Source organism: Neolamprologus brichardi, chromosome 23 (genome assembly GCF_056152115.1).
Source record: "Neolamprologus brichardi isolate AB-2024 chromosome 23, ASM5615211v1, whole genome shotgun sequence".
Classification (NCBI taxonomy): Eukaryota; Metazoa; Chordata; class Actinopteri; order Cichliformes; family Cichlidae; genus Neolamprologus; species Neolamprologus brichardi.
In genome coordinates, this window is record NC_142125.1 from 31,213,553 (window position 1) to 31,241,153 (window position 27,601).

At 40.2% G+C, this 27,601-nt stretch overlaps 1 protein-coding gene across 1 annotated transcript; it reads right to left on the reverse strand.

Annotated features, from left to right (window-relative positions):
• Positions 1 to 2,020: 2,020 nt before the first annotated feature.
• Positions 2,021 to 25,707, reverse strand: LOC102792713 (bile salt export pump-like). Its single transcript, XM_006804088.3, has 29 exons — positions 25,563 to 25,707; positions 25,387 to 25,475; positions 25,234 to 25,252; positions 24,544 to 24,573; positions 24,412 to 24,463; positions 24,013 to 24,317; positions 23,785 to 23,872; positions 21,837 to 21,970; positions 21,596 to 21,767; positions 21,246 to 21,370; positions 20,983 to 21,157; positions 20,631 to 20,744; positions 20,430 to 20,540; positions 20,218 to 20,343; positions 19,569 to 19,772; positions 19,313 to 19,483; positions 18,913 to 19,114; positions 18,709 to 18,778; positions 18,185 to 18,287; positions 17,822 to 17,989; positions 12,111 to 12,215; positions 11,652 to 11,813; positions 10,890 to 11,093; positions 10,034 to 10,275; positions 9,294 to 9,450; positions 8,973 to 9,170; positions 7,221 to 7,427; positions 4,492 to 4,638; positions 2,021 to 4,029 (listed from the first exon to the last, which is right to left on the reverse strand). The coding sequence occupies exons 2-29, from the start codon at positions 25,463 to 25,465 to the stop codon at positions 3,829 to 3,831; spliced, it is 4,071 nt and encodes a 1,356-aa protein (XP_006804151.1). The 5' UTR covers positions 25,466 to 25,475; positions 25,563 to 25,707; the 3' UTR covers positions 2,021 to 3,828.
• Positions 25,708 to 27,601: the final 1,894 nt, after the last annotated feature.

Sequence of the window (27,601 nt, forward strand, 5' to 3'; positions counted from 1 at the left end):
ATCTCCATCAGTACCAGCTTATCAAGTATCATAGGCTGTGTTGGAGTTGCAGTCAATACTGTTTTTGGTCTTGGTTGCTATTAGTTTTGTTTTCCTGGATTACGTTAGGGGAGATGCCGGAATTATGTGGCTGGTTCATGGTTTTCTTCGTATTTTGTTTGTTTTAGCTGGGGCTCCCATCTCTTTTTGTTTCTGTCTGTCCTTTTGTGAGTTACTACATTCCCTTTATTGAAAGCTTGATGAATGGCAGCAGCGTTGTGTCATCCCATATTTCGAGCACCTTTGAGCCACAGATTCAGGGACCGTAGCAGCATGTGTAAAAATCACTGCACATTTAAATATTAACATTTTCTTACATACATTAAGTGTATTATTAAGATGAGGAACTGTTATGTACATTTCAGATCAGAGCTGCTTCAATTGCTTATTCTTAATTCTTGCTTTTCGGTGTGAATATAAACATCATACATACAAACCACACAGAGGACCTTGCTTATCACTCTCACACCCAACCGAGACACATCTCTCAGCCTCCCGCGGCTGTTTTCATCAATCAGAATTGCACTGACATTACATGGCACAAAGTCAAACAGTGTCCTCTCTCTGGATGAATTGGCAGGAGAAGCTGCTAGATTAGATTGCATCTGAGGAATGCTAATTTTGCAGGAGTCTGGGTCTGGGGATGTCATGATTAAAGACTCAATTTCCCAGAGGTCAGTGTGGTGTGATCACATATTACCGCTAACTGATGGAGTGTCTCTGATGGTATGCCTGTCACAAGTGGCAGCATCAACACCGGTGGAGGAGAGAGCAGGGTGGTTCTGTGGTGTTCAATATTCCTCTCACAGCTTGGAATTATATTCAGTCACAGATTTCTTAAGTAGCTGTGTTATTCTATCCATCTGCATATTTATTTATTTTTATTTATTTTGCCATAGTTTGCCTAAAGTTCTAGAAGAGGCTCTCTGCTTATCTCAGCATTGAAATACTGACTTTCAGCTTATCTTCTTATACCATGAAGCCCTGTCGTGCATTTCCCTACATGTGTCTCAGTGGAATGCATTTCAGAGCAGCAGGCTTTAATGCATTCATGCTGTGCATTGTTACTGAGTAATAGTGACGACACTAATGCAAACATATCGAGTTGGGACAAATTACAGACAGCTAGAAACAGAAATTTCAATTTCAATATTTTAGTCTATTAAATACAAATGTTCCAAGCATATCTTCCTACAGTACCGACCGGGCAGCGTGTGACTTTATTAGTTTCAGCTGGGTGCTGAGTCTGAAACTCACTTTATATGTAATCCATCATACTGACCATTTTCCTGCCCTTGTTTCTTGTCAGTTATTTTGCAATTATTATTTTGTAATACAGCTGAAAGCAGAAGCTATTTGCTTTCATTTAGTGGTGCAGTTTGTGAAGCTTATGCATTCATGGTAAAAAGAAAACAGAGTGTCATGCTTATTTAACAAAAACTAAGTACAGCCTTAATGCTTCACTAGGAATTAAGGGGGTAATTATTAATTTAATGCAATATTGAGTTTTTTAAAATGTTATTGTTATTGTCAATATTGCCATTTTGCAACACTCTTAAACAGATTCATATTTGAGTAAAGGACCACAGATATCTGATTGAAAAGAGTGTGTATTAAAGCAGACATACTGGCAGAATTTCATCTAATTTTCATGATAGGTTTTTGTAATTACTGTCCCATAAAACTGATTCCATAACTGCATTATTAAATATTTCACAAATATAAAACACGTTAATGGGTTGAAAACAATGTTATCAATCTATTAAAGAAACAACTTCATTGAGGAGCACTACAACTGGAAATAAAACTGCATCTTATAAAACAATTATATGGAAGTCTAATTATGGATCTAAAGGCACCAGGTGATTAGCTTAACTTAGCAATGACAATTTTGGGTAAACACCCCCCCCCCCCCCCCCAAAAAAAAAAAAAAAAACAACAACAAGAAAATTAAAATTAAAATTAAATTGTAAGCTTTACAGATGCTGGTAGTCTAATTCATCTTTGGAAAGAGCGTCTCTGGTAACTCTATATTGCCTATAAAACTAAATCCCCTGCATTTTTTTTACTCAAGTACAAAAGTATTACTGGATTAATATACCAAAATAGCATTTTTAATGTGCCCATTGGTGATGTAGCATATTTTTAGTTGCATTGGTCCACTTAATTGGTTTGGGGGAATTTAAAACAAATAATCTGATGTTGTCTTTTGTTTGAAAATTTAATTTGCAAAATTACAAGTGAGTAATAAATATATAATAACTATGGTGAAACTTGAACAAGTAAAAGAAAAAAAATACAATTTCAAAATGATAACACAGAAGTAAACAAGTCTATGCTTGTTATCAATGTCTTCAGTTGCTCACCATCACTGGTTGAATATAAAACCAGCTTACAAGCCATTTTCCATTAAAAACTGTATTGCAATGGTCAGCTGTGGACTTTTTTTAGTTTTTCTGATGTATAAAAAGAATATTTGGCTGCTAAGAGTGAAGGCTAGAGTGTAGGCAATGAGACAAAGCCAGTATCAACGAGATTAAAAAACAGAGTAAATAAAAGAAAGACACTGTTTGGCTAGCTTAAAATACCACCATACAACATGTGTGAATCACATACAGTATTTGCCTCCTTACTGATTTCTTAGTTTTCTGCATATTTGTCACCTTTAAATGTTTCAGATCATGAAAGAAATTTTATAATTAGACAAAGAAAAATCAAGTAAAGCAGTTTTTCAATGATGATTTAATTTAGGGGGAAAAAGGTTATCCAATCCACCTGTGTGGAACCGCAATAACTGGCAATGTGTCTTTGGAGGCTTTACAAGCATGAACAGCCTTTTCAAGGTTAAAGTCTATTCTATTTATCTATTTGAATGTATTTAATAGTATTTCAAACCTTCATCTTGGTTTTTTTTGTGTTTTTTTAAGGGGGGGGGGGTATTAGGGATGGACTTCCTGGTGTATTTCAGGTCATTTCAGGGTCATCGTCCTGCTGCATAACCCAAGTGCAACTGACTAAAGGCTTCCAAAAGCTTCAGCTTCTGTCTCATCAGTCCAAAGGATGGCAAATGTGAGACGAGTCTTTTTGCTTTTTTTTCACCTTGGAACTCTCCCAATGGATGACTTTTTTGGTCAGTCTCTTTTTTGTTTTTGAATCATGAACACTGAGCTTAACAAGCTCAAGCATTGGGGCAAGTTCCTCCTGGATCATTCTGACCTCCTTAGAGTAATTTTGGTAGGCCAGTCACTTCTGGGAATGGTCACTACTGTTCCAAGTTTTCTCCATGTGTGTATATTGGCTCTCACCTTGATTTGCTGGATTCACAAAGGTAACCCTTTCCTCAGCTTCATCTTTAGATTGTGGCGTGATGTGTTCATTTTTAAGATCTTTACGCCAACTTGACTTTACCAGACAGGTTCTTTTCAAGTCCTGTTGAATATCTTGTTTCAACAGACCTGGCCTGGGTGGGGTTAGTGATAATGAACTCAGTTGTACAAAAAAATGAGGTTAATCTCATTTAGGCCCAGTTGGGTTTGCATTGCCTTTTTTTTTCTCTTAATAAATAAAATGATTTAAAAACTGAATTTTGTATTTACTCTGATTGCACTGATTAGTCTGACCTTTGTCTAATAATAACATTTGTTTAAATTGAAAAATTGAAAAAAAAAAACTGTGACAAAATCCGGGCAAATACTTTTTTACTTCTTAAAAGACTCCTTTCACAAAAAGTATGGCATCAAGTCCTCACTTCTCTTGACATTAAAGCAGTAACAACGTTTCCCTGAGAGGTTAGCTGATCGGTGCTCCTGTTGTAACCAGCTTGTAATAGGCTCCCTTCAGGGCCATGAGCTGGTCGTGTGCTCCTTTCTCGATCACAATGCCTCTGGACATGACGGCAATGATGTCAGAGTTCTGGATGGTAGAGAGGCGATGGGCAATGACGATGCAGGTCCGTCCCTGTCTGGCTTTGTCCAGGGCTTCTTGCACAGTCTGTCACGGGACACATGAATTAGTGCTCACAAAGACACACACACATACATAGTCAGGAGCCATGATCAATTCTCTCACGCAGCAGACACACAAGCCTCACAATTATAGCAATTTCACAATCATGGGTTGATTACTATCATTAGAATGTTCCAGAGGATCAGTACACTGCAGAGGCCTCTGCTCCTCAGCGTGGTTCAGCTATTTGAGCTGTAAAAGCTACAGCACAGGCCAAACTGACTGTATTCATCTTAAAAAGGCTCTACTGGAGGGTTGGTATGAACTGTAAGCTGTTGGTGATAATAATAGGGATGATGAATGGTAGTGATGTTAATGATAATAATAATTAAGTGCCTGCTCTCTTTGCTCTGTGTGCCCGGAGAATATCAAGCAGCTGCACTACGCTGTGATGTTGAGTTTGTGGACTCAGCAAATGGAAGCTGTTCAGAGTTCAGCGAAGCATACCTTCTCGCTCTCGGTGTCCAGGGCGGAGGTAGCCTCGTCAAGGAGCAGGATCTTAGGGTCACGTATGATTGCCCTGGCGATGGCAATGCGCTGCTTCTGGCCACGAGATAACTGAGACCCCTGAGAGCCCACGTTGGTGTTGTATTTCTGAAGCATGGGGAGAGAACAAAATTTGTGTCTATAGGCAATTTTTCAATACAACACCTAAAATAAGTAGACACTGAAAACGACATAAACAAACAATGAGAGTAAGCAGAAAACATCAGTAGTTAGTGATGCTTTTTTTTAAATTCTCCAAATATAGCTCAGCTGTTATGTCATGTACGTAACACTTGATTGCAAACTTCCATCTTGCATAAAAATTATTTTTGTGCAATCGCAGAAACAGCTATCTACTGCTGATAACACAATATGAGCTCTTTCCAAGAGTTCTATTAGTGAAAGATTCCCGAACCTAGAGTGCTGTTAAAGCTGAGTGTATGTGGAACTCAGCCAGGAAGCCAAATTTTCCATTTCAACAACTAACAAAAACACTGATGAGTAGTCAGGCTTTTGTAGCATTGTAGCCCCCATTTCTACCTGTACCTGTTTCAATAGAATCACTGTGGGAACAGCATTATTCTGTCAACCTTCCTGTCAAATTAAACACTAAAGGAGAAATCTCGTGTGTGTCCTCGTTAACCTCCTAAGACCCGAACTCTTCCACGGCATGCATATTTAATTATTCTTTGGTATTTGGGCTGATTGGGACCTGATGAATGTAAAAACAAACAATTACCATATTCTGTTTTTACCTAATTTTTGTTTCTAAGAAAAACGAGAGCCACAAATGAGGATATTTGTTTAAAATTTCGATAGAACAGTAGCAGTATAATGTCCTTGTAAGTGGATATCCGGCCCTTGTAGAGCAAAATTGAGTATTTTGGTCTAAATAACCTAAAATGTGATGTCCACATATGTGGACGCCAGGTCCTAGGAGGTTATAACTGGGATTTGTGAGGGTGTGTGGGCATTTAGCAAAGCAATTGTCATTGTTAACTTGAAGATGTGTCAGTTAAGTCCAGAAACGTAAAGGACATTGGCATCACATTGGAACATCCCAGACTTGACTATTAACAGCTTCCTGTTAAATTGAGAGTGGAACTTACAATACTTCTCCTCACATACAAAATCTTGAGTAATCAGGCTCCATAGTACCTTATTATCCTAACAGAGCACTTGTGGTTCCTTTCATGCCTCTCTACTGTGGGACCAGCTCCCAGTCTGGATTTGGAAGACTGGCACTACTTTTAAGATTAGGCTACTGTAGTTCGGGCTGGATCAGGTAACTCTGAACTATCCCTTAGTTATCGTGCAATGACCTTAAACTGCCAGGGGGCTTTCCTCATCTCTTTTCACTCTCTGTGTGTCTATACGCTACTTTATTAAATTATTGGCAATTATAGTTTGCTTTTTGCCCTGTATCTCTGTGCTCTCTTCTCTTTAACATCAACCTCAAGCAGTTATGGTGGATGGCCACATCTCCCTGAACCTGGTTCTGCTGGAGGGTTTTTTACTCCACTGTCGCCAAGTGCTTGCTCACAGGGAGTCATTTGATTGTTGGGATTCTTTCTAATATTATTTACCTTATAATATAAATGACACGACTATTATTGTGAATTGGCTATCTATAAATAAAGCTGAATTGAACTGTGATTTACATATTTGCTTAAGAAATGAAAGATTGTTGGTTCAGTTCAAGCTGGAAGGGCGTCTGTTATAAATTGATTATCTGTAACAAGGGAGCAGCTGCATGTTGCGTTTTTAATACTAATTGTTTACTTTATTGTTGTCGGTAAATCCCACAAAATACCCAAAGAGTCCTTAATCACCAGAAACAATTAAGTTAGGTGGCTGTGTTCATAATGTCTGAGGTTTTTTTCATGTTGCCTTATAATAAAACATCTCCCTCTGCTGGTCCTGCAGCTTAATGCAACTTACTGTACCTTTTGCATGCATGTCCATTTCACATGGTGTGCTGACGTGTCTATTACTCGCTTTGCCTTGATACGGGTTGGACTCATGAACAACTGTTTGTTTGCAGAGATAAGGTGGTCCACACAGGACAGTCACTACAAACATATGATTTATACCTGTCTCTGTTTGCCTTTCTATAAAAGTCAGCGATTAATGGTGAAGCTTCTTCGGCTAGTCTTGGAAGAATGGGGTATAAATGACACATTAATGGCTTACAGAATAAATTATTGAACCTAAGCCTTATAATGTGAAAACTAATGGATTTTACAAGGAACTTTGACATTTGGCATCTAAAGAGTAGGCAAAAGTTAGGGATGCATAATAGTAAAATTCAGGGCTGAGAAGGTATTTAAAACAATCATTTAGATAAGTAATAGCTGATGACTGACTGACTGTAATCAAACCCAAGCTGCCCATTGTTCATCTCTACTAAAAGCACAAGTGAATGTCCATATTAATGTGGACTAATCACATTTCAACATGCCTAATCAACATGTTAGAACAAGTATTATAATGAAGAAGAAAGTAGGAGGACACTGCAACCTGTGCACTTGATCGTCACTCAGTGCATAGAGTCCCTTTTCCCTGTTGTTTACCTTTCCTGATTGACTACATGTTGCCAGCCTGTTTACTGCTCAAACAGTAAACTTTATTTAATTTTGTCTCTTTTTGAATCCCAGCCACAAGCATCACATACAAACTATTTATCGTACCTCAGGAAGGGCCATAACAAAGTCATGAAGCTGGGCCTTCTTTGCAGCAGAAATGACCTCATTCAGGCTGATTTCTCGCAAGTTGTCGCCATACTTAATGTTCTCTGCGATGCTGCAGTCAAACAGGATGGGCTCCTGGGACACAACGCCAATCTTGGAACGCAGGAAAGACACGTTGATGCGAGTGGTGTCATGGCCATCAATCAGCTGCAGGAAGTAATTGATTTTTCCATTAGTACAAAGCAATGTAATAATCAAAAGACTAGAAATACAATCCAGTTAATGAGTCATCAGACTACTATCTGAACTGTAATTTCTCTCATAACTATGCAGAGGTGATCGTGTCCTTTTTAAATCTCAGACAGAGAATCAGGACTATGTGTTTCCAAACCACTTCCAGCTCAATTAGGGCCATTTGAATCCTGGCATGAATATCTTCCTGGCATAAAATCAAAACGATCATCCTGGGTAGAGTGCTCCATTTTATAAAATACAGCACAGAGTCAGCAAGAATGTCTGACTAAAAGATGAAGTGACATGAAATACTTCCACCACCGTGCTCACTGAATGTTCAGCAATTATTCTTTGACTGAGACAAATTACAAGTTTCACTTTCATAGTGACATCAAAGTATAAATGAGCCTCATGAGAAAAAAAGATGAAAGCAGAGACTATATACACACTGTGACTCATTCATTCCAAAATGAGATATCTGACATTTCCAAAAAGGTCAGCAACTGCTGTGACAGTATAATATTGGCAGTTTTAAGTCAGAACTCTCCATTTTGTGCAGAGTCAGATTTTTTTAAGGCTACAGTACGTGTATAAAGCTGCATGTTTGGTTTTTTTTATATCTTGTATTGCCACTGACATTGTGAACATACAGTTCTTTTCAAATGATGAGCAGTACTTGTACGCATGGAGAACTGAATTTCAATTTCAATTTAATTCAATTGTTCCATTTTGTAGATTGTTGGTTACTTTAATTAGATAAAGTTACACTTTAAAACTTAAGTACATGGTTTTATGTCAAATGAAAATTTAAAAAGTAACTTGTAACAGCATATATTTTTAAGTTAAAGTAGCATAGAGTGGACTAGTGTCACTTTTAAAGGATTGCTACTCTACAATGAAACTACATATGGTAATAATTCATCAAAAAAAAGAGTTGTGGTAAAATGCAAAGCAAAACAACAAAAAGAAAAATGCTGCAAAAACACTGTAATACTGTAACCTTTACAACAGAAAGTCAAATGAAAATTCTATACTTTAGCATATGGTTTATTATACTTTAGTAAATAATTTTCTGCAACCTTAAAAAGACAGGAGCTAATTCAGTTCATGAAAAAGAAGCAGGTAAAGCAGACTTTCACTAAAGGTAGCTAGCTTAGCAGATCTCAGTAGATGCAAATTTTAAGAGAATTTCTACCTTAGTGCTTTCTATCTATCTTTCACTAGCATTTTTCTGCTGCAAACATTTACACTTCGATGAACGCATCAGAGAGCAACTTGGGGTTCAGTATCTTGCCCAGTCAAGCAGACTGGAGCAGCCAGGTATCAAACCACCATCCTTCCAATTAGTAGATGACCTACTCTACATGCTGAGCTACAGCCACCTCAATAATACAATAAAAGCTCTAAGATACTATTGGTATCTCCATTTTTTACAATATGAGCCATTCATAACATACTCATTTGGTTTACATATTGAGCCTGTTGCGTATTAAGCCTGTTGTATTTTGTCTCTCTTACCACTTTACCGTGGTTGGGATCATAAAACCTCTCCAGCAGCTGTACACTAGTGCTCTTCCCACAGCCACTGCTGCCCACAAAGGCCAGTGTCTGGCCAGGTTTCACTGAAACATTCAGCCCATTCAGGACTTGGATGTCTGGCCTGGATGGGTAGGTGAACTTGCAGTCAATGAAGTCAATGTTCCCTTGGAAGTTATCCTGAAAACAAAGCAGAGTGAAGGTCAGACAGGATAAAAACACATTAAAAAAAAGACATTCACCCACATTTCTTACACCCTCAAAGTGCATGGTACTTCACACATAACTTATGCACCACCTTACCCATTTTTCTCCCTTGTCATTGTAGACACTGATCTGAGGCACGCGGTCTAGTAGCTGGAAAAAACGTGCGGCTGAGATCTTGGCTTTGGCATAGTCAGGTGTGTAAGAGGAGGCTCTGCCGAGGGCTGTGCCACTGGTGACAATGGCTGAAATTACCCTGTAAGAGATAGCAAAAGCACAAATAGACCCCAGCAACAATGAAAGTCCACTGTACTGCACCATGACGTGGGAACGTGGAAATACCACCTACACACATATGCACACGATACACATTGGTCAAGTGTGGTCAGACTTTTTCACTCATCGTGGGCAGTAACATTATGGTAACATTGGACTTAAATTAACCCTTTGAATCCTCCAAGATGCATTTTTCATGACTTTAACAAAACAATCGTTTTTGCTGTTTTTTTTTAACAACTCAATTGTTGTTCACAATTATATACAAGTTTGAAATTATACATACAGGCTCAAATTTATACTTACACCCCCACTAATTGTAGGCTAAATGTAACTTAGCAAGTTTCACTTTGACCAAATGCTTTTGGGAGCCATCAACAAGTTTATGCACAATTTAAAAGAAGAAAAATCTACAAAGTTGTCTCGAGTATGTGTTTTGGGGGACCTTTAAAAAAAGATGTCCTTATTACAAATAATTTTTAACCCTTTACTGAAGTTATCTTTTTAGGATGATGCAGACTAGTATTAGACATATACATCATATACATTGACTTGACTCTCACCTGAACACCAAACTGAAATGGAGCCCCTCCTTTTGCACCAAATAACCTCCAAACCTGTAGGAGGCTGAGTTTGTCAAGAAAATTATGCACTGGGAAAAACTATAGCAAGCTCCATACACATTCGCCTTCTTCAGGGCTGCTTGATATGGCGCGTCCAGCTGGGCCTCATACATCTCCACAAAGGTCTTCTCCTTCCCCAAGCCAGCGATGGTGCGAATGTTGTTCAGAGCTTCACCAGAAATCTGCGCATAAAGGACTAGAGTAAAGTCTAAAGCAAGCCTAGTTGTTGTGTGCTTTAATGTGCAAAGGAGAAAAGGATGTAGATAACGTAGCTGCTCTTTCTTATCTATGTCCTGTTTTTTGCAGCTACAGTTATCTAGTTTCCGCCCTTAGGTATTATTAAATTTACATCTAATCCACTTTACTTAAATGGGTTGGGCTTACTGCATTAGGATAATTCACATAGCATAAAGAAAGTTTGTAGTCCACTTTTTACTGTGAACTTTTCAGCCCACTGAATTCTCCTAAAATTTTATCAGTAGTTCCCTTTAGCATCCTGACTGCATTTTGAACATGGCTGGCCCCTACACCATTGGAGCCTGATAGTATTAACTGAATACTTCACTCCCCAAATTACAGGAACAAAAAAATTATTAAATTGAACCCTGGACCCCGATAAATGTTCAGCTGCAGGTTTTTGCAGGGAAGAAACCTGCAGCTTAAAACTGTAGTTAGGGACTGTAATGATGCATTTTACTTGTCATTCTATATCTGAATAATGCACTTGTACTATTTTCAGACTGGAGGATGACATAAACTGATATGAAATGCAAGTAAAATAGGAATCATATCTGACCTGTCCAGCCGCTTCCATGGCCTCCTTGTCCTGTTTGGCGAAACCTGTGAGCATTGAAGCCTGGAAGCCACTTGACAGAGCAATGAACGGCAGGAAGCAAAGGACCAGCAGTGAGAGCTTCCAGCTGAAGTAGAAGGAAATGATAAGTGCAACGCCAATGTTTGCCAGAGAGTTGACGATCATGCCGATCTGTGAGCCCGTAGCCTTGGAGGAAGAGAGCAATGATGTCACTTGACTCAGGCTTCTGGTGATTGTCCACATGGACTGAACAAAATTTTAATACATATAAGATTCTATAAACAACAAACAAGCTATTACAAAATTATTTTCAGTTGTTTATTCTCAAACTTGCTAGAATTAAGAAACATGTGCAATTTAGGCTAAAATTGTGATTTAAAAAGAAAAGACATAAACTACATAAATGACAGAAATTACATTCTAAGCTGAATATGACTTTTTAGAATTTATTGAAACGTGTAAAAAGAAACAGAAAGCTCAGCAGCTTAAGCAAGAGTTCCAGTGATACCAGTGATATCAAGGAATGGCTAGCTGATAGCCCAGGTTAGGCTAAACTAAAGCTAAAACTATAAATAATCTTATCAGAAACAATGTGTGACATCACAGCATATCCATTTTTTATACTGTCTTTAGTTTCAGCATCCAAGTAGCTGAATTAATTATAAGCATAACTTTATAGCCCAATATACATGAACATGTACTTAATTTTTTTGTTTTGTTTTTTAAATTAAAGCTATAACTCACTCCTTGCACTTGTGAGGCATCAGTGGCCAGACGTGTGGTCAGAGCTCCTGGACTGTTCCTGTGATCATCAAACCATCCAACCTCTTGGCCCAGCATTGCTTGGAAGCCAAGCCGACGTAACCTGCGGGTCAGCAGTTCTCCAGACTTAGAGAAGGCGTAACCCTGGAGACACACGCACACCCAAAATATTAAATCCAAAACACTTCCACAGTGATTTCATACCGAATGTGATCTACTGAATGAGTAACCTAAAAAAAAAAAGGTTTCCCACTCATAAATTGAGTATAAAGAACCGCCTTTGCTTTGCAGGATGTACGGAAATGTTTTCCTTCAGCAGAAGGCATTTATTTACCAAAATAAACAGGTCTCTTATGACCTTCCTTCAACCTTGACCACCAGCAGGTGTTAAGGCTGCAAAGAAGCACTAAAGAAATCAGTATTGCAAGCAAACTACTCTACCTGTAGCACCTGGGTGAAGAAAGAGACAATGCCAACCACAACAAAGAACAGGCAGATGCTGTTGATCTCCTTCCTCTGAGCCACAGGATCTTGTACTGAGAAAGTCTAAAACACATATAGGCATTTAAAAAGTGCTTTCAAATAAATGAAGAATTTCATTGACTAATTTGATTTCATTTTATTTCAGCTCACAGTGTCACTGTACTTAAAAGAATCTGATGACAGTTTAACAGGACCTCAAGGGGGGGATAGCACAAAACATTTACACTGGAAAATATTTAGTGGGTATTAAAATTCATTTTAATAAGTCAGCAAACTATCGGCAAACCAAACTGACAGGGCTAGAGTTTTTAAAGCTGTCATGTGATTAACTCAGAGTCATACAATAAAGGGCTGTTTGAATATTGGGGTTTGAGTGATTAGTAAGACTAGGAAAATGCTATATAAAAGCCATTCCATTATACTAGCCAGCTAACATATCATTTACACAGATAATGTATTGGTCACTGCTGCTAATTAGAATGAAATGTGACCATTCTATTGATCGGGCTGCCTACTGCGTGTAATTCAAGATGATCATCTGTGGCATCCACAGTGAAAACGATCAAAGATTTTCAACTAACTTTCAAGCTGTTTGCTTTGTCACATATTCATAACACAACAGAGTTATTTTGCAAAATGAATATCACAGCTCACTGTCAAACTATCAATTTAAACCAGTCGTTTGTCAAAGTCTTCTGATTTGAAGTAAGAGCTTGAGTCTCATGTACAGTTTTACATGACTTTATAGCCAGATTTCATGTGCATATGTCAGTGTCATAAAAAAAGATAAGAGACACACAAATCTAAGAATGCTTAACACACTAACTCACACATGTCCAGCTGTCATTTACACTAGAGTAAAAATAGGACGGTATTATCCTTGTGACCGGGAATCAGGGCTGGACTGGGACAAAAAAATCATCCATCCATCCATCCATCCATCTTCATCCGCTTTATCCGAGGCCGGGTCGCGGGGGCAGCAGCCTAAGCAAAGAGGCCCAGACCTCCCTCTCCCCAGCCACCTCCTCCAGCTTATCCGGGGGAACACCAAGGCATTCCCAGGCCAGCCGAGAGATATAATCTCTCCAGCGTGTCCTGGGTCTGCCCCGGGGCCTTCTCCCGGTGGGACATGCCTGGAACACCTCACCCAGGAGGCGCCCAGGGGGCATCCTTGTCAGATGCCCAAACCACCTCAGCTGGCTCCTTTCGATGTGGAGCAGCAGCGGCTCTACTCTGAGCCCCTCCCGGATGGCCGAACTTCTCACCCTATCTCTAAGGGAGAGGAAGCTCATTTCCGCCGCTTGTATCCGCGATCTCGTTCTTTCGGTCACTACCCACAGCTCGTGGCCATAGGTGAGGGTAGGGACGTAGATCGACCGGTAAATTGAGAGCTTCGCTTTTACACTCAGCTCCCTCTTCACCACGACAGACCGGTGCAGCGTCTGCATTACTGCAGCTGCAGCCCCAATCCGTCTGTCGATCTCCGGCTCCCTTCTCCCATCACTCGCGAACAAGACCCCGAGATACTTGAACTCCTCCACTTGGGGCAGGACCTCATCCCCGACCCGGAGTGGGCACTCCACCCTTTTCCATGGCCATGAGAACCATGGCCTCACATTTGGAGGTGCTGATCCTCATTCCCGCTGCTTCACACTCGGCTGCGAACCGCTCCAGTGCGAGCTGGAGGCCCTCACCCGATGAAGCCAACAGAACCACATCATCCGCAAAAATCAGAGATGAGATTCTGAGGCCACCAAAGCGAAAGCCCTCCGCCACTTGGCTGCGCCTAGAAATCCTGTCCATAAAAATTATGAACAGAACCGGTGACAAAGGGCAGCCCTGGCGGAGCCCATCACCCACCGGGAACGAGTCCGACTTATTGCCGGCAATGCGAACCAAGCTCTTGCAACGGTTGTATAGGGATCGAATGGCCCGTAGCAATGGGCCAGACACCCATACTCCCGCAACACCTCCCACAGGACACCCCGAGGGACACGGTCGAATGCCTTCTCCAAGTCCACAAAACACATGTAGACTGGTTGGGCAAACTCCCATGCACCCTCAAGTATCCTCGAGAGGATGAAGAGCTGGTCCAGTGTTCCGCGACCAGGACGAAAACCGCATTGTTCCTCCTGTATCCGAGGTTCGACTAGTGGACGAACTCTCCTTTCCAGCACCCTGGCATAGACTTTCCCGGGGAGGCTGAGGAGTGTGATCCCCCTGTAGTTGGAACACACCCTCCGCTCCCCCTTCTTAAAGATGGGGACCACCACCCCGGTCTGCCAGTCCACGGGTACTGCCCCTGATCTCCACGCAACATTGCAGAGGCGTGTCAACCAGGACAGCCCTACAACGTCCAGAGCCTTCAGGAACTCGGGGCGGACCTCATCAACACCAGGGGCTCTGCCACCAAGGAGTTGTTTAACTGCCTCAGTGACCTCGCCCCCGGAAATTGGCGGGTCATTCCCCTCATCCCCAGACTCTGCTTCCTCCTCGGAAGACGCGTCAGTGGGATTAAGGAGGTCCTCGAAGTATTCCTTCCACCGCCTGACAATTTTCTCAGTCGACGTCAGCAGCGCTCCGCCAGCACTATACACAGTGCAGGTAGAGCACCGCTTTCCCCTCCTGAGACGCCTGACGGTTTGCCAGAACCTCTTCGAGACAGTCCGAAAGTCTTTTTCCATGGCCTCTCCGAACTCCTCCCACACCCGAGTTTTTGCTTCAGCCACTGCCCGAGCCGCATTCCGCTTGGCCTGTCGATACCTGTCGGCTGCCTCCGGAGTCCCACAGGCTAACCAAGCCCGATAGGACTCCTTCTTCAGCCTGGTGGCTCCCTTCACCTCTGGTGTCCACCATTTGGTTCGGGGATTACCACCACGGCAGGCACCAACCACCTGGTGGCCGCAGCTCAATGCAGCAGCTTCGGCAATGGCGACGCTGAACATGGTCCATTCGGACTCAATGTCCCCCGCCTCCCTCGGAATGCTGTTGAAGCTCTGCCGGAGGTGTGCGTTGAAGATCTCGCGGACTGGGGCCTCTGCTAGTCGTTCCCAGCACACCCTCACTACGCGTTTAGGTGCACCAGGTCTGTCCAGCGTCCTCCCCCGCCACCTGATCCAACTCACCACCCGGTGGTGATCAGTTGACAGCTCAGCCCCTCTCTTTACCCGAGTGTCCAGAACATATGGTCGCAGGTCTGGTGATACGATTACAAAATCGATCATCGACCTACGGCCTAGAGCGTCCTGGTGCCAGGTGCACTTATGGACACTCTTATGTTCGAACAAGGTGTTCGTTATGGCCAAACTGTGATTAGCACAGAAGTCCAATAACAAAGCACCGCTCGGGTTCAGATCAGGGAGGCCGTTCCTCCCAATCACGCCCCTCCAGGTCTCGCTGTCGTTACCCACGTGAGCATTGAAGTCTCCCAGCAGGACAACAGAGTCTCCAGGTGGAGCACCTTCCCGGGCAGGGTAAACTGTTCCCTCGATGTTCTTTTCATAAGGGTCTTCTGAATCGCTCTTTGTCTGGTCCCTCACCCAGGACCAATTTGCCATGGGAGACCCTACCAGGGGGCAAAAGCCCCCAGACAACATAGCCCCTGGGATCCCTGGGACACACAAACCCCTCCACCACAAAAAAATCAGCCTGGGGAATTTGGACTAGTGACCAGCCCACCATGGTATTGTAGGAAAAGCCATAAAGCCTTTACAATAAACTTAAACCTACACCATCCTCCCTATTCTGGTATTCTAAACAGTACTTAGCAAAAATATAAAACAACCTAATTTATAATTACATATACCTAACTAATAGGGTTGCCAACTCCCAGCAAAAAAAGAAAAAAAAAATAGGGAACCACTCACCCACCCTCTGCCTCAAGACAATTAATTGACAAAACCGATTTTAATTTAATGCACATATAAAAAAATGCACAGAAATCTATCATTTTTCTCCAGTAATTAAATAGATTCAACATCTTTCTTCAACAGAATTGCAGACTGCACAGATGGTACCTTAACGAATGAAAGAATACTATATCTTACTAAGGTATATACTAGACTTAATATTTACTGAATACAATAATGGATTTCTATACATTTTACATCAGATGAAAACTTTGGTTGTAAGATTCAGATAGTTATTTAATAAAAGCTAGACATTTTAAATGAGAATAAGAAAGAAAAGTATTTCTTTGTGCCCCCTTTTCCCTGTTAATGCCCTACCTGCCCCCCTGGCAAAACTTTGCTAGATCCGCCCCTGCACAGTTACCAGCTGTCGGCTACCTAGAAAAGGATCCTGGTGTTATTTGTCTCTCAGAAACAGTTCATAACTTCCCTTCAACTCATTCATGTCACCTAAAAGGTAAACCTGTTTCTCCATCACCTGTTCAGCTCTGATGATTCAGTAAGGACATCTCCTGGTTTCATCTTCACGTTTCCCTCTCACCAGATATACAAATCATGACCAGCAGCTTTTACAGCTGTGGCTCCAGCAAACATCAGCCGATACTAGAAATTAATATTAAATAAATTCTAACAACAGCTTATCAAGCTTAAACATGCTGCTGTTGTTTAGCGCAACCTCCATCGGTTTCCTCTTTCTGGCGCAGAGAGAAAAGATGATCAGCTGATCACTGATTAGTTTCATGATTGAATTAGCAACTTTCTAGCTGAAGTAGTACGGGACAAATCGCGTTCCTTTTCACCTCAACTTTAAAGTCCGACCTCCTCGGCTGTAATTGGTCCAGCCCAGAGTCGATCATGACCAACTGGCCAGTCCACCACCATTCATTTATATCGTTAAAAAAGGAAAAGAAATAAAACCCCATTGGCCCATAAAAATGAAAAATCACGAGCGGCCCACCGGGCAAAGTCCCGGTATGCCCGATGGCCAGTCTAGCCCTGCCCAGAATAAACAGTGGTTTCCTGGGGACTTCTGGGTAATTTACAGGAAAAGAGAAACACATTATATAGGAAGGAATTTTAAGTATATTATAGGATTAAAAAAAGGGCAACTGAATAATTAAAAATCCATCATTCACATCAACATAAAGAATATTAAATAACAATTTTTAAAAATTGTTATTTAACAATTAAAATTTAAAAAAAAATTGTTGTTTATTCTATTGTACCTAACGTTAATTATTTGTATGTAAATATAATTACATTGTATTTTTTTTAATGCACTGAAGTTTATGCACTTAGTTGCAGGTCATATTATTTCATGCATGGGAGCATACATTGCTCTATATATCTTTCAGCAATGGTGATTCCTTTCCAGCAGCACTAGTGCACCTCCAAACCATAAGAGATGAAGGACACAGTTTGGCAATAATAGATTTAACTGAATTACATCTAACTGCTAGTTTGGTGATTGTGCAACCATTTTGCCTCTTTTGTTCTGTTCTTCCTGTGGAAAATGTCAGTACTAGAAATTCACAATATTATTGAGTGAATTATATGAGGTGGACATAAATGCTTTCCTGACCTAAACTGTATGCTGAACAATATGAAGGGAACACTGCATTTTCAGCTTCTGGTGCGACTATATGTTGACTGCTGCTTTTGCCCCTCGTTTGATTTGTACATCTGGTTTGGTCCAAAACTTAATGCCTACATTCTACAAGCTTTCAGATTCAGATTCAAAACATGAGACTTGAACCTCACCGCCAGGATTTGACTGAACAGCAGAGAGTAGGCGGGGTTGATCCCTCCATTTATTGCAGCCGCAATGGTTCCAAAAAGCATATATGGCCACTCAGGTGTGTTGTACTTTAGGATCCTGGCAGCTGAAGCAGGTTCCACAAGTTCATCGTCCTCTTCTAGGAATGCATTCTGAGCATAAATATATAAAGTTATATTACGCAGGAGCATTATAATAATATAATGTTTAAGCATGGATTGAAAAAAACTACAAATACAAACAAGTAGTTTTATACTCCACTGGTTTGTAACTTTTGTTAGATGTTTGTTGGCAAACTTTTCATACATAAAAGAAACACAAACCAAGTCACACCCACACATACACACCTTGTAGTTATCTGGTCGAGATATAGAAATGTCTCCAGTTGGAACGGAGGCTTCTGGGATCAGGTTTGACAACTGGGACCTGGACCGCTGGCGGAGGGAGGCTCTGCAAAGAATTAATTAGTTAATTACAGAAAAAAAAGAGTAATGCACATTATAGGTTACTGAATATTGTAGGTACCCAAGTTTGTGAGTGGTGCTGCTATTGTGGCACTGATTACTGGATGCTTGTATTAGGGTGACAGAGTACCTCTAGCCTCCTCTACTGTCATACCTGTTGTATAGTGGCACTGGATGATAGTGTCAGCTAAATGTGCCAAATGTCAGATTAAATGCAAAAGGGTAATTAAGAAAATTAAGGTGCCAGTTTATGCACTGACAAAAGTCAATTTCAGCTACAAAATGACTACTATAATAATCCTATTTAGATGCACAGTCAGGCCCAAGAAAATGGATAAAAACTCAACCAAGAAAATGAGCAAATGTGATGAAGAGAAGGAGTGATTGGGAATGAGTTTATGTAATACCTCAAACTGTCACGGTAACTGCCTGCTCTAGATAGCTTTAGTCTCTCGGGCTCCTCTTCATGGTCGGCCACTAAGAAATAAGAAATTCAATAGAAGGAGATGGTCACATTCACTAGATTCTTGTAATTTCTACATGCATAAGTCTTTCAAAACATTTAGATTGAAGCAGAGTGGATTTCGTCATTCCCAAAGGGCTGGACCTACTTTGCCGAGCCTTTTCATTCAGAGCCTTGTCTCCTTGGCTCTGCAGGGTGACAAGAGTGAAGTAGACACCCTTCCTCTCCAGAAGTTCATTGTGTTTTCCCCTCTCTATGGCCCGGCCGTGCTCAAAGCCCACAATCACATCAGCGTTCTTTATGGTGGACAGACGATGAGCAATAGAGATAGTTGTGCGGCCCATTCGTACCTGTGAGGAAGTTTAAAATACTTAAATACTTATATTTGATCATTTCTTCTTCATTCTCAAAACAGAGGCTGAAAATTTTAGTTTTGTCAGTATTTGGCCCTTGTAGTGACGGTGGCAACCATTTTTTTAAAAAGTCTTACAAATTTTGAACCTTTTGATATTAAATATCTAATTTAGTCATAGATGAGCCAGACATACTTTATCCAAAGCTTCTTGAACTACAGCTTCACTCTCGTTATCAAGAGCTGAGGTGGCCATGTCCAGCAGTAGGATACGAGGGTTCCTGACCAGCGCTCGTGCTATAGCAATCCTCTGTTTCTGCCCGCCGCTCATCTGGCCTCCACCCTCCCCGACCAAGGTGTCAAATTTCTATCAAGGAATGGATAGAGTTGTCAGCCAGTGCTTAAACGTTGTGATCACATATAAATCTTAAAAGCCTATTGCTCATCTGCACCTGTGGCAGGTCCATGATGAATTTGTACGCGTTGGCCTCCTTTGCAGCAGTGATGATGTCCTTGTCAGAGACACCAGGGCGACCGTAGCGTATGTTCTCTGCAATGGTCGTGGCAAACAGCACAGGCTCCTGCTCCACTATACCGATCAGAGAACGCAGCCACTGGATGTTCAGCCCTCTGATGTCATGACCATCCAGGGTCACCTGAGATGGAGGCCACAGAGAGCAGGTGCTTGTGCTAAAATTGATGGATGATGCTATTACAGCACTTTGCTGCTATAATGCATTTCCTTGTTTCTTTCTGTCTTTGCAACAATCCTAGTTTCAAATCATAGGGTTGTTAGTCTTATGGATGCCCTTCATCGGGCAATAACAAGCTATTTTCTACTCAAGAAGCTTAAAGAAATAAGACAGTGTGGGGTGTATGGGCCTGTAATTCCAGTAAAAGTGAAAAATGAGGCTGTTAGGATCCATTTGCTGAATAATAAAACGGATTATCGTGTACTTCCATCAGCCTTAGGGGATGGTTATTTTAAAAATAGCTAGAATAAAGCTTCAAAGGATGGAGGTGTGTATCCAGGTAATGATCACACTTTGATGAAAGAGTCTGATGAATGATGAACATGACCATTTGGAGCTTCACACCTACCATCCCCTCTTTAGGGTCATAAAAACGCTGGATGAGTTGAATGGCGGTGCTCTTCCCAGCTCCGCTTGACCCCACAAAGGCTGTGGTCTCCCCCGACTTCACTACAACATTGAGCTGGTCCAGGATCTTAGCAAAGACAGGACACTTTGTGACAAGATCCTGAAACCAGAACCATCTCAACTATGCATATGTGTGTAGATGTCTGTAAGTACCTTTACTTCAGGTCTGGATGGGTAGTGGAAGGTGACATTATGAAATTCAATGTCCCCTTTGACCCTGTCGAGCTTATATCCAGCTTCAGATAAGCAGTCAATCTCTGGCTCCTGGTATCATTTTAAAAGGTGCAATGTTAAAAAAAAGGTCAATGATTTTCTCTGGAAAGGCTTAAAAGATATCAAGTCAAGTCTTCTCACTCTGTCTATAGTCTCAAAGATTATAGTAGCAGCTCCACGACCTGACGCAAATGCCTCCAGACATGGGGAGGCTTGCCCCAAATTCATGGCTGCTATCAAAACCCCAAAGAACACCTGAAATAACATATAAAAGTCAGTATATCACTACTCTTCAGTGTAACAAATCTGGATTTTATCAAGAGTGATGAAAGGTTATTTTAAAGTGCCACTTTGTCCTTTTATCTTGCACTAATAAACACGAGTGACGCAAAATAAATAGGGCAGAAAAGTCAAAAAGTTAAAAATTTAGATAAGCAGGATTTACCCGTTATTATAGGCTGCAATTCATATTTTGGCATAATATATGTGATACCTGCAAAAGTGTTCCTGGTGTGTATTCTTTAGTGTCCACAACCAGTGAGGAGCCATACCAGAAGGCCAGACCATAACAAAGGAAGATAACCAGCCACATAAAGCCAGTGAAAAACCCCACAATCAAACCCTTTCTAATGCCCCAGCGCTGAGCCGAGATCAGGTTCCTGTCGTACCTTTAGAAGAAAAGAAGAGTTCATTTGAGCTACCCTTAGAAGTACAAAGAAAATAGCAAACATGCTGTACCTTTCTTGTATACCTCACCTTTGCACTTCCTTTTTCTCTCCTCCAAAGGCAGCCACAGTTCTGATAGAGGACAGGACCTCATCAGCTACAGACCCAGCTTTAGCATAGGCCTGCAGCTCCATCCCGGTTAGCTTAGCCACAAACTAGTTACAACAAAGTGATGCCAAGTTAATGGAGAGGAGAAGTGAAGCTGAAATGTAAAGTTAAATCAAGTCTTGACAAGTCAAGAGAGGTTTGTTCAACAAGACAGGAGAAATGAATTTGACGATTTACCGCATGAGGTCAAAGTAATCAACCCCAACAAGAATAGTCAAAAAGTTGTTTTGTCATAAAATCAAGCTGGAATCTTAATATCAAACAAGTCTCACCAGAGCCATAAGACCTGCTCCAACACCAATCAGCGGACTTGCTGCGATGATGACAAGTGTTAACTTCCATCCTTTGACAAAGCCAACGCAAAAACCACACACAAAGGTGGTGAAACGCTGCACAAATATGGAAACTTGATCCGCAATGGCATCATTGATCTTGTTTATGTCACTAGAATAGAGATATAACAATTGTAATACAGATAAACCATACTAGTCCATATCATCACATTCTACTCACTCTGACATGCGAGTGTTGAGCTCCCCGACAGAGGTGCAGTCGAACCAGCCGATCTCCATCCTCATCACTTTGCTGAAGTACAATTTCCTGATGAGCTGAATCTGCTTGGCAGCAGCAGTCACCCACAGGGAGATCTGTCAGTTGTTGAAGAGAGGTTATGTTCACTTTTGTTAATTAGCAAATATAAAAGCAAGCAGGGCAGCAGGGCAGCAGGGTGTCATCAGGACCTGCACTCTTCTTCCTGACCTCGTTTTTGATTTATAAAAAGACAAATTACACCTGTGAAACAGCTAAAGGGGCACTTAACACATGAAAGGGCACTCATTGCTTAAGAGGTAGGTTAACACTAAGCATTTGAAGAGATATGCACATTCCACATAGTCTTCTTATGCTCAGGATGAGCATTGCTGAGAAAATAATCCAGATGGTTATTTTGCAATGTTGTGCAAAATTTATTTTTATTTTTTACTAGCCAACAGAGTCATGTGAAATTTCCTTAGCAGAAACCAAGGGCATATTTGGGATTTAAAAAGGACTGGAATATTTACATTTGCTCTCATTTGGTTGGTGTGTCAGAAGTGTTACCCTATCAGCAGTGACATTTATAAAAAAATAAATAAATAAAGTAAGGAAATAAAAAAGGCAACAGTGACTAATGATTTTCAAGCCATCTTATTTCTTAATTGCTGGAGGAAATCAAAGATGACCTGGAATCTTTTACTAGAAGAAGCTGCTCAAGGCCTGCACCAGACCTATTTGAAATCCTTCATTTTTTATCCTGTGCAGCTTTTCAAAAGGTAGAATGAGGCTTTTGGTAAACTCTCAATTTCCCAGAGTTTTTAGGTTCTATCATCACTTACAGCAATCTTCAGATTCAGGTTAGGCTGATCATGATAAATAACCTAGAAACCATAGACTGTTGCTCAAATTTCAGTGCTATGTAGCCTCCCAATACAACTTCTCTTTAGGTCATGCCATTTTTTATTTACTTCACTTCCAGGAATGCACATTTTCCTAGTATTGTTCCAAATGTCCTTTTGGCAGTTAGGTTAGACATCCGTCCACTAACACCTACACTTGTAAAACAGAAAATGCCACAGGTCCAGGTTGTTACTTGCGGTGAACTGATGGACATAAAATAGCAGTAATAGAATAGCCTCTTACTGTCATTGTACATGTACAATGAAAAAGCATAAGCATAAAGAAACAGCAGCACAGAGCAAGGAGAGATAGTGGAAAGCCACGTTAATAGATTAGACCTAGGCTCATCAGGTTTTCCTGATTGTGACTCTAGGGCAGGGGTGTCCAACTCAAGGCCTCAAGGGCTCTTGTCCTGCAGGTTTTGGATGTGTCCAGCACAGCTGATTTAAATGGCTAAATGGCCTCCTCAACATGTCTTGAAGTTCTCCAGAGGCCTGGTAATAAACTAATCATTTGATTCAAGTGTGTTGACCCAGAGTGATATCTAAAACCTGCAGGACACCGGCCCTGGAGGCCTGGATTTCCCCACCCCTGCTTTGGAAGATTGCATTGTTCGCTTTCAACTTACATCTTCACTTCTTTGGGACCATTCTAAATGGTTCGAATTATCACAATCTGTGTTGCAAATTACAATCAATCATTACCTCTGTGTTGTGGTAAAAAAAAAAAAAAAAAAAAAAAAAGGAAATTAAAAGAACAATACAAATAAATAACTACTGTGGCATCTATAAAACAAAAGTGTTTTACTGTTTTTTCAGCTTTTTGTAAAATAGTAAAATACAGGGATCATAATTTAGCATTAAAAATATCAATTTCATTAAAAGAAAAATTGTCGGGGGGGGACAGGGCTGAGCTGATGGTGGATGAGCTGATCTGAGTCAGAGTGCAGTTGATGGGTGTTTTTTTTAATGAGTAAAGGAGGACTTATAACACAAGTTTGTTTATATTAAAATATTCAGTGACTAACCTGAAGGTATCCTAGCAAGAACACAGCTGCTCCAATCCCAACGTAATAGAAGGCAAACATCATCATTTCATATTCAATGTTAAGAAGCCTGTAAGTTAAGTCACACATATTATTCAAAAGTCACACATGAGGACTACAAAACACATAGAGATTACAATGCAGAAGCCACAGCTTGAACTATATTTTGTTTTGAGAAATGAAATATTGTATTTCTCACAACCCACTTACCCACATGTTCTGTTCTCCAGCGGTACGAGCATCTCGAGAGTTGAATTGAGAAGGCCGATATCTGACTGGTTTATGGGCGCTGACAGGTTGTACGCTGCAGTGTAGTTCTTTTTCCACTGGATGGTGTTGTTCACGCACTCCTTGCGGTCGTCAGTCAGTTCTTGTAGCTCAATGTCGTACTCGATGAAGGCGTCAGTGAGCAGGCCGAACACCAGCAGCATGAGAGGCTGGGCTGAGCCATGCAGCAATGCGCAGAAGCAACCCACCACCATCATCAGTATGTCTTTGCACGTGGCAAAGCGGAACTGGGCAGGTGCATCAACACAAAGCACACACTAGATTAGGTGGATCCAAATTGATAAAGGAGGGCACGTTGAAAACAGTGTAAGGCATTTTTACCAGCTCAAAGAAGCCGACTCTAATGGCTGGTTGCTCTTCATTTTTCTGAGCTCTATTTGACATAAAAGTCCAATGAGTTGATTATTTACTCAAATGTGACAAAGTATTCAGAGCCTGCTCTTTGCTACTTACTTTTCATCCTTCTTGGAATGTGTAATTGTTCTGCATGGAAAACAGGACAGTGAGTAATTAGACAAACAGATACTTGAGAAACACATTCATGCAGGGCTTATGATGAATTCATGAGTCTAATGTATTTATCAAGAAATGAACAAGTCATATCTTTATACCTAATGGGTCATCAATTGATGATTGCTTATCAACTCTCTATATATTTATTGTACAATCTACTGTACAATATAAAGCGCCTTGAGGCGACTGTTGTTGTGATTTGGCGCTGTATAAATAAAATTGAATTGAATTAAATTGAATATTTAAGCTTAACATTTAAAGTAAATTTGAAATTAAATGATCTATTAAATATTCAGGAAGATCAAGACTTCATAAGAAGTGTCATTTAAAGAAAAATCAAATGATTAGATTATTATGTAAAACACAGTACTTTTCTATCCCTTCAAACTTGTATTAGCAAGGTTGCGATATACACTCAATCACTTGCGATATATTCAAGTGATTGAGTTGAATCTAAAGACAGTGATGTGTTGAGCAAAAAGAACAGAAACTACTGACACAGTCTTTTTAAAATGCATTAAATTATTAGTTGATCCAGAAAAAAATAATAAGACTGATAATGACATTTTACTTAGAAAATTCAGATATTCTAAAATTTCTCATGATCAATAAATAAAACATTAAACTTACATATATGAGCCAGTTGGTTCTGTAAGACAAGATACATTATTTATATCTGTCATTGAAAATAATTTTTATAAAATGAAGTTTAACATCATTTTCATTGTTGATTATAACTCAGTTTTCTTAATAAGTTCTCTACATTAAAAAATAGCACGTTACCTTCATCTGAAACCTCATAGCTGTGGTTTTCCTGTCCTAGTTGTTTTATGCTTTGCAGTTTCACAGATCCCATTGGCATGTTGAGTCATCTAGGAAAAGAAAAGGAAAACAAAATTGAAATCCCACTAGTACCAGAGTGCTTTTTTTGTTTGTTTTTTGCAAAGAGAATATCTTACAAATCTGTTATCCTATTTATCCTTGATTGAGGTGTATCATAAATCCAAGTCAGATTCAATTGGCAGTCCAGTATCCTGACATGAAGCTGTTTAATCCCTGGTGATTGTCACAGCTTGCCACTTGCGAAGAAGCTGAAACACTGAATACCTTGGCAGCTCATTGCGTACTGTTATTGAACAGATTAGGCATTTGTTGGAACAGGGGGTTGGATTGTTTTGTTAGAAGGTAAGTGACCTGAAAACGGCCAATGACCTTGCAAAAGCAAACCTTTTACTTGTAAAGGCCAACCACCGTTTATCCTAGTCTAATGTCAAGCTGAATATTAGAATCCATAGCTTTTTAAACTGTGTACAGCTGTAGTAGGTTATGGTTCTATCTCCATAAACTATCATAATCCTCTACCAATTATAATCATACTGTAATAAGTAGAAAATTATGGTAGGCCAATTTTAGCATTTTAATAAATGCAATACATATAAATACATATTAATGTGAGCCACCCCTCATTACTTTATATGTTGCTTTCATGGAGCCAGACAACACTAAGAAAATGCTATGGGGCAGTTGTTGTATTTGAATATAAGAGACTTGTATATCCAACATGACTAACTTAAATTTCTCATCTAAAATTAGTTTAGTCTTGCAATTTTCATATATTGTTTAAGGGCGTTCAGTCTCTTACAATGAATTATGCTCAAATCAGAGAAAGTGGTCATGTTTTCCCTGGAAGTTATGCCCCCTGGAAAGGAGTTCTGCAGGAAAAAGCGGATGCGCTGGTGCTTTGAAAACTTTACTGCGGTCTTGAGTTCTATACTTTGAAAAGCTAAAATACCAGTATGAAAAAGTGTAAATCCTTTACATTTTGATAGGTAACATTTTGATACACTATTTGGGCTGGTTACAGAGCAACATGAAAGGAAAATGTAGGTTCCAGTTAACGTTAACGTTAACCGATATCAAATGATGATGTGATAATCAAACACAAGGTGAGTTGTGAACCATAGCTGTGTCTACTAGAAGGCTGAGAGGTATCACTGGCCGTCATCATTACTTTTATTCTTCTTCTAAAAACTGTCTGTTAGTATTATTATCAGTGTGGCTGCTCTGTCCGAAGTGCATCAGCAGTTACACTACCAGCAAAGGATGACATAGTTTCTGCAGTCAGTAGCTATGGGAATGTACACAGACCGAAGATTCCGTGTAACAGTTATCCAAATGTTGTAGATCCTCTTTACGAGCCCCGAAAATAAAATAACATTAAATTAAATCAAGGACTTGAGTTTCCAGCTAATCTAAGTTCCATGCTACCTCTGTGGTCACTGTAGTAATGACCTGGCCATCCATTTATTTTGTGGGACAGTAAACAGCATGCATAGCATTTAGAAAGCTGAATACTTCTTGCTGTACATCTTCCACATGTTACACACAGTGGCAGTGGTTGACCAGGAATAACAAAAATGAGTTCATTATAATTGATAGGTTTGTAGCTTGAACCTATTCGCTGGAACGTTGAAGACAATATAATTACCCCGATTGGTAAGCATAATGACAATCAACATTACAAAACCTAACAATAATAATAATCGTGCTAGTGACAGCTTTTTTGTTTAGTAGCAGTTTGTTTGTTTAGTATGACTTGGTATTTTGTATCTTTTCTAACGTCCCCAATACAAAGAACATTTAATTTTGTTGCTGTATAGATACCTCGTATTGATCCTGCCAAGCCATGTTTCTCCAGAGTGATCGCTGCTGTGATTTAGGTGCTGTACTGTTGTGATTTGTCAGATCGTTTAGCGGGGTTAACTTACGTATTTCATTGCCTATTTCTAAAAAAAATCAAAGATAGTTTTGAGGGAAATCTTAATTATAAATAATATCATATGGTCCAATACAAAATTAACACTATGCATACACTGTAAAATGTACTATTGTGTTTAATTAAAAATATTAAATAGGCTGAACTCAGTTTTTATCAATTTCTCATCAGAACTCGATTTAAATAAGTTACCAGTACTTTTTATGCAAAAATGCTGATAAA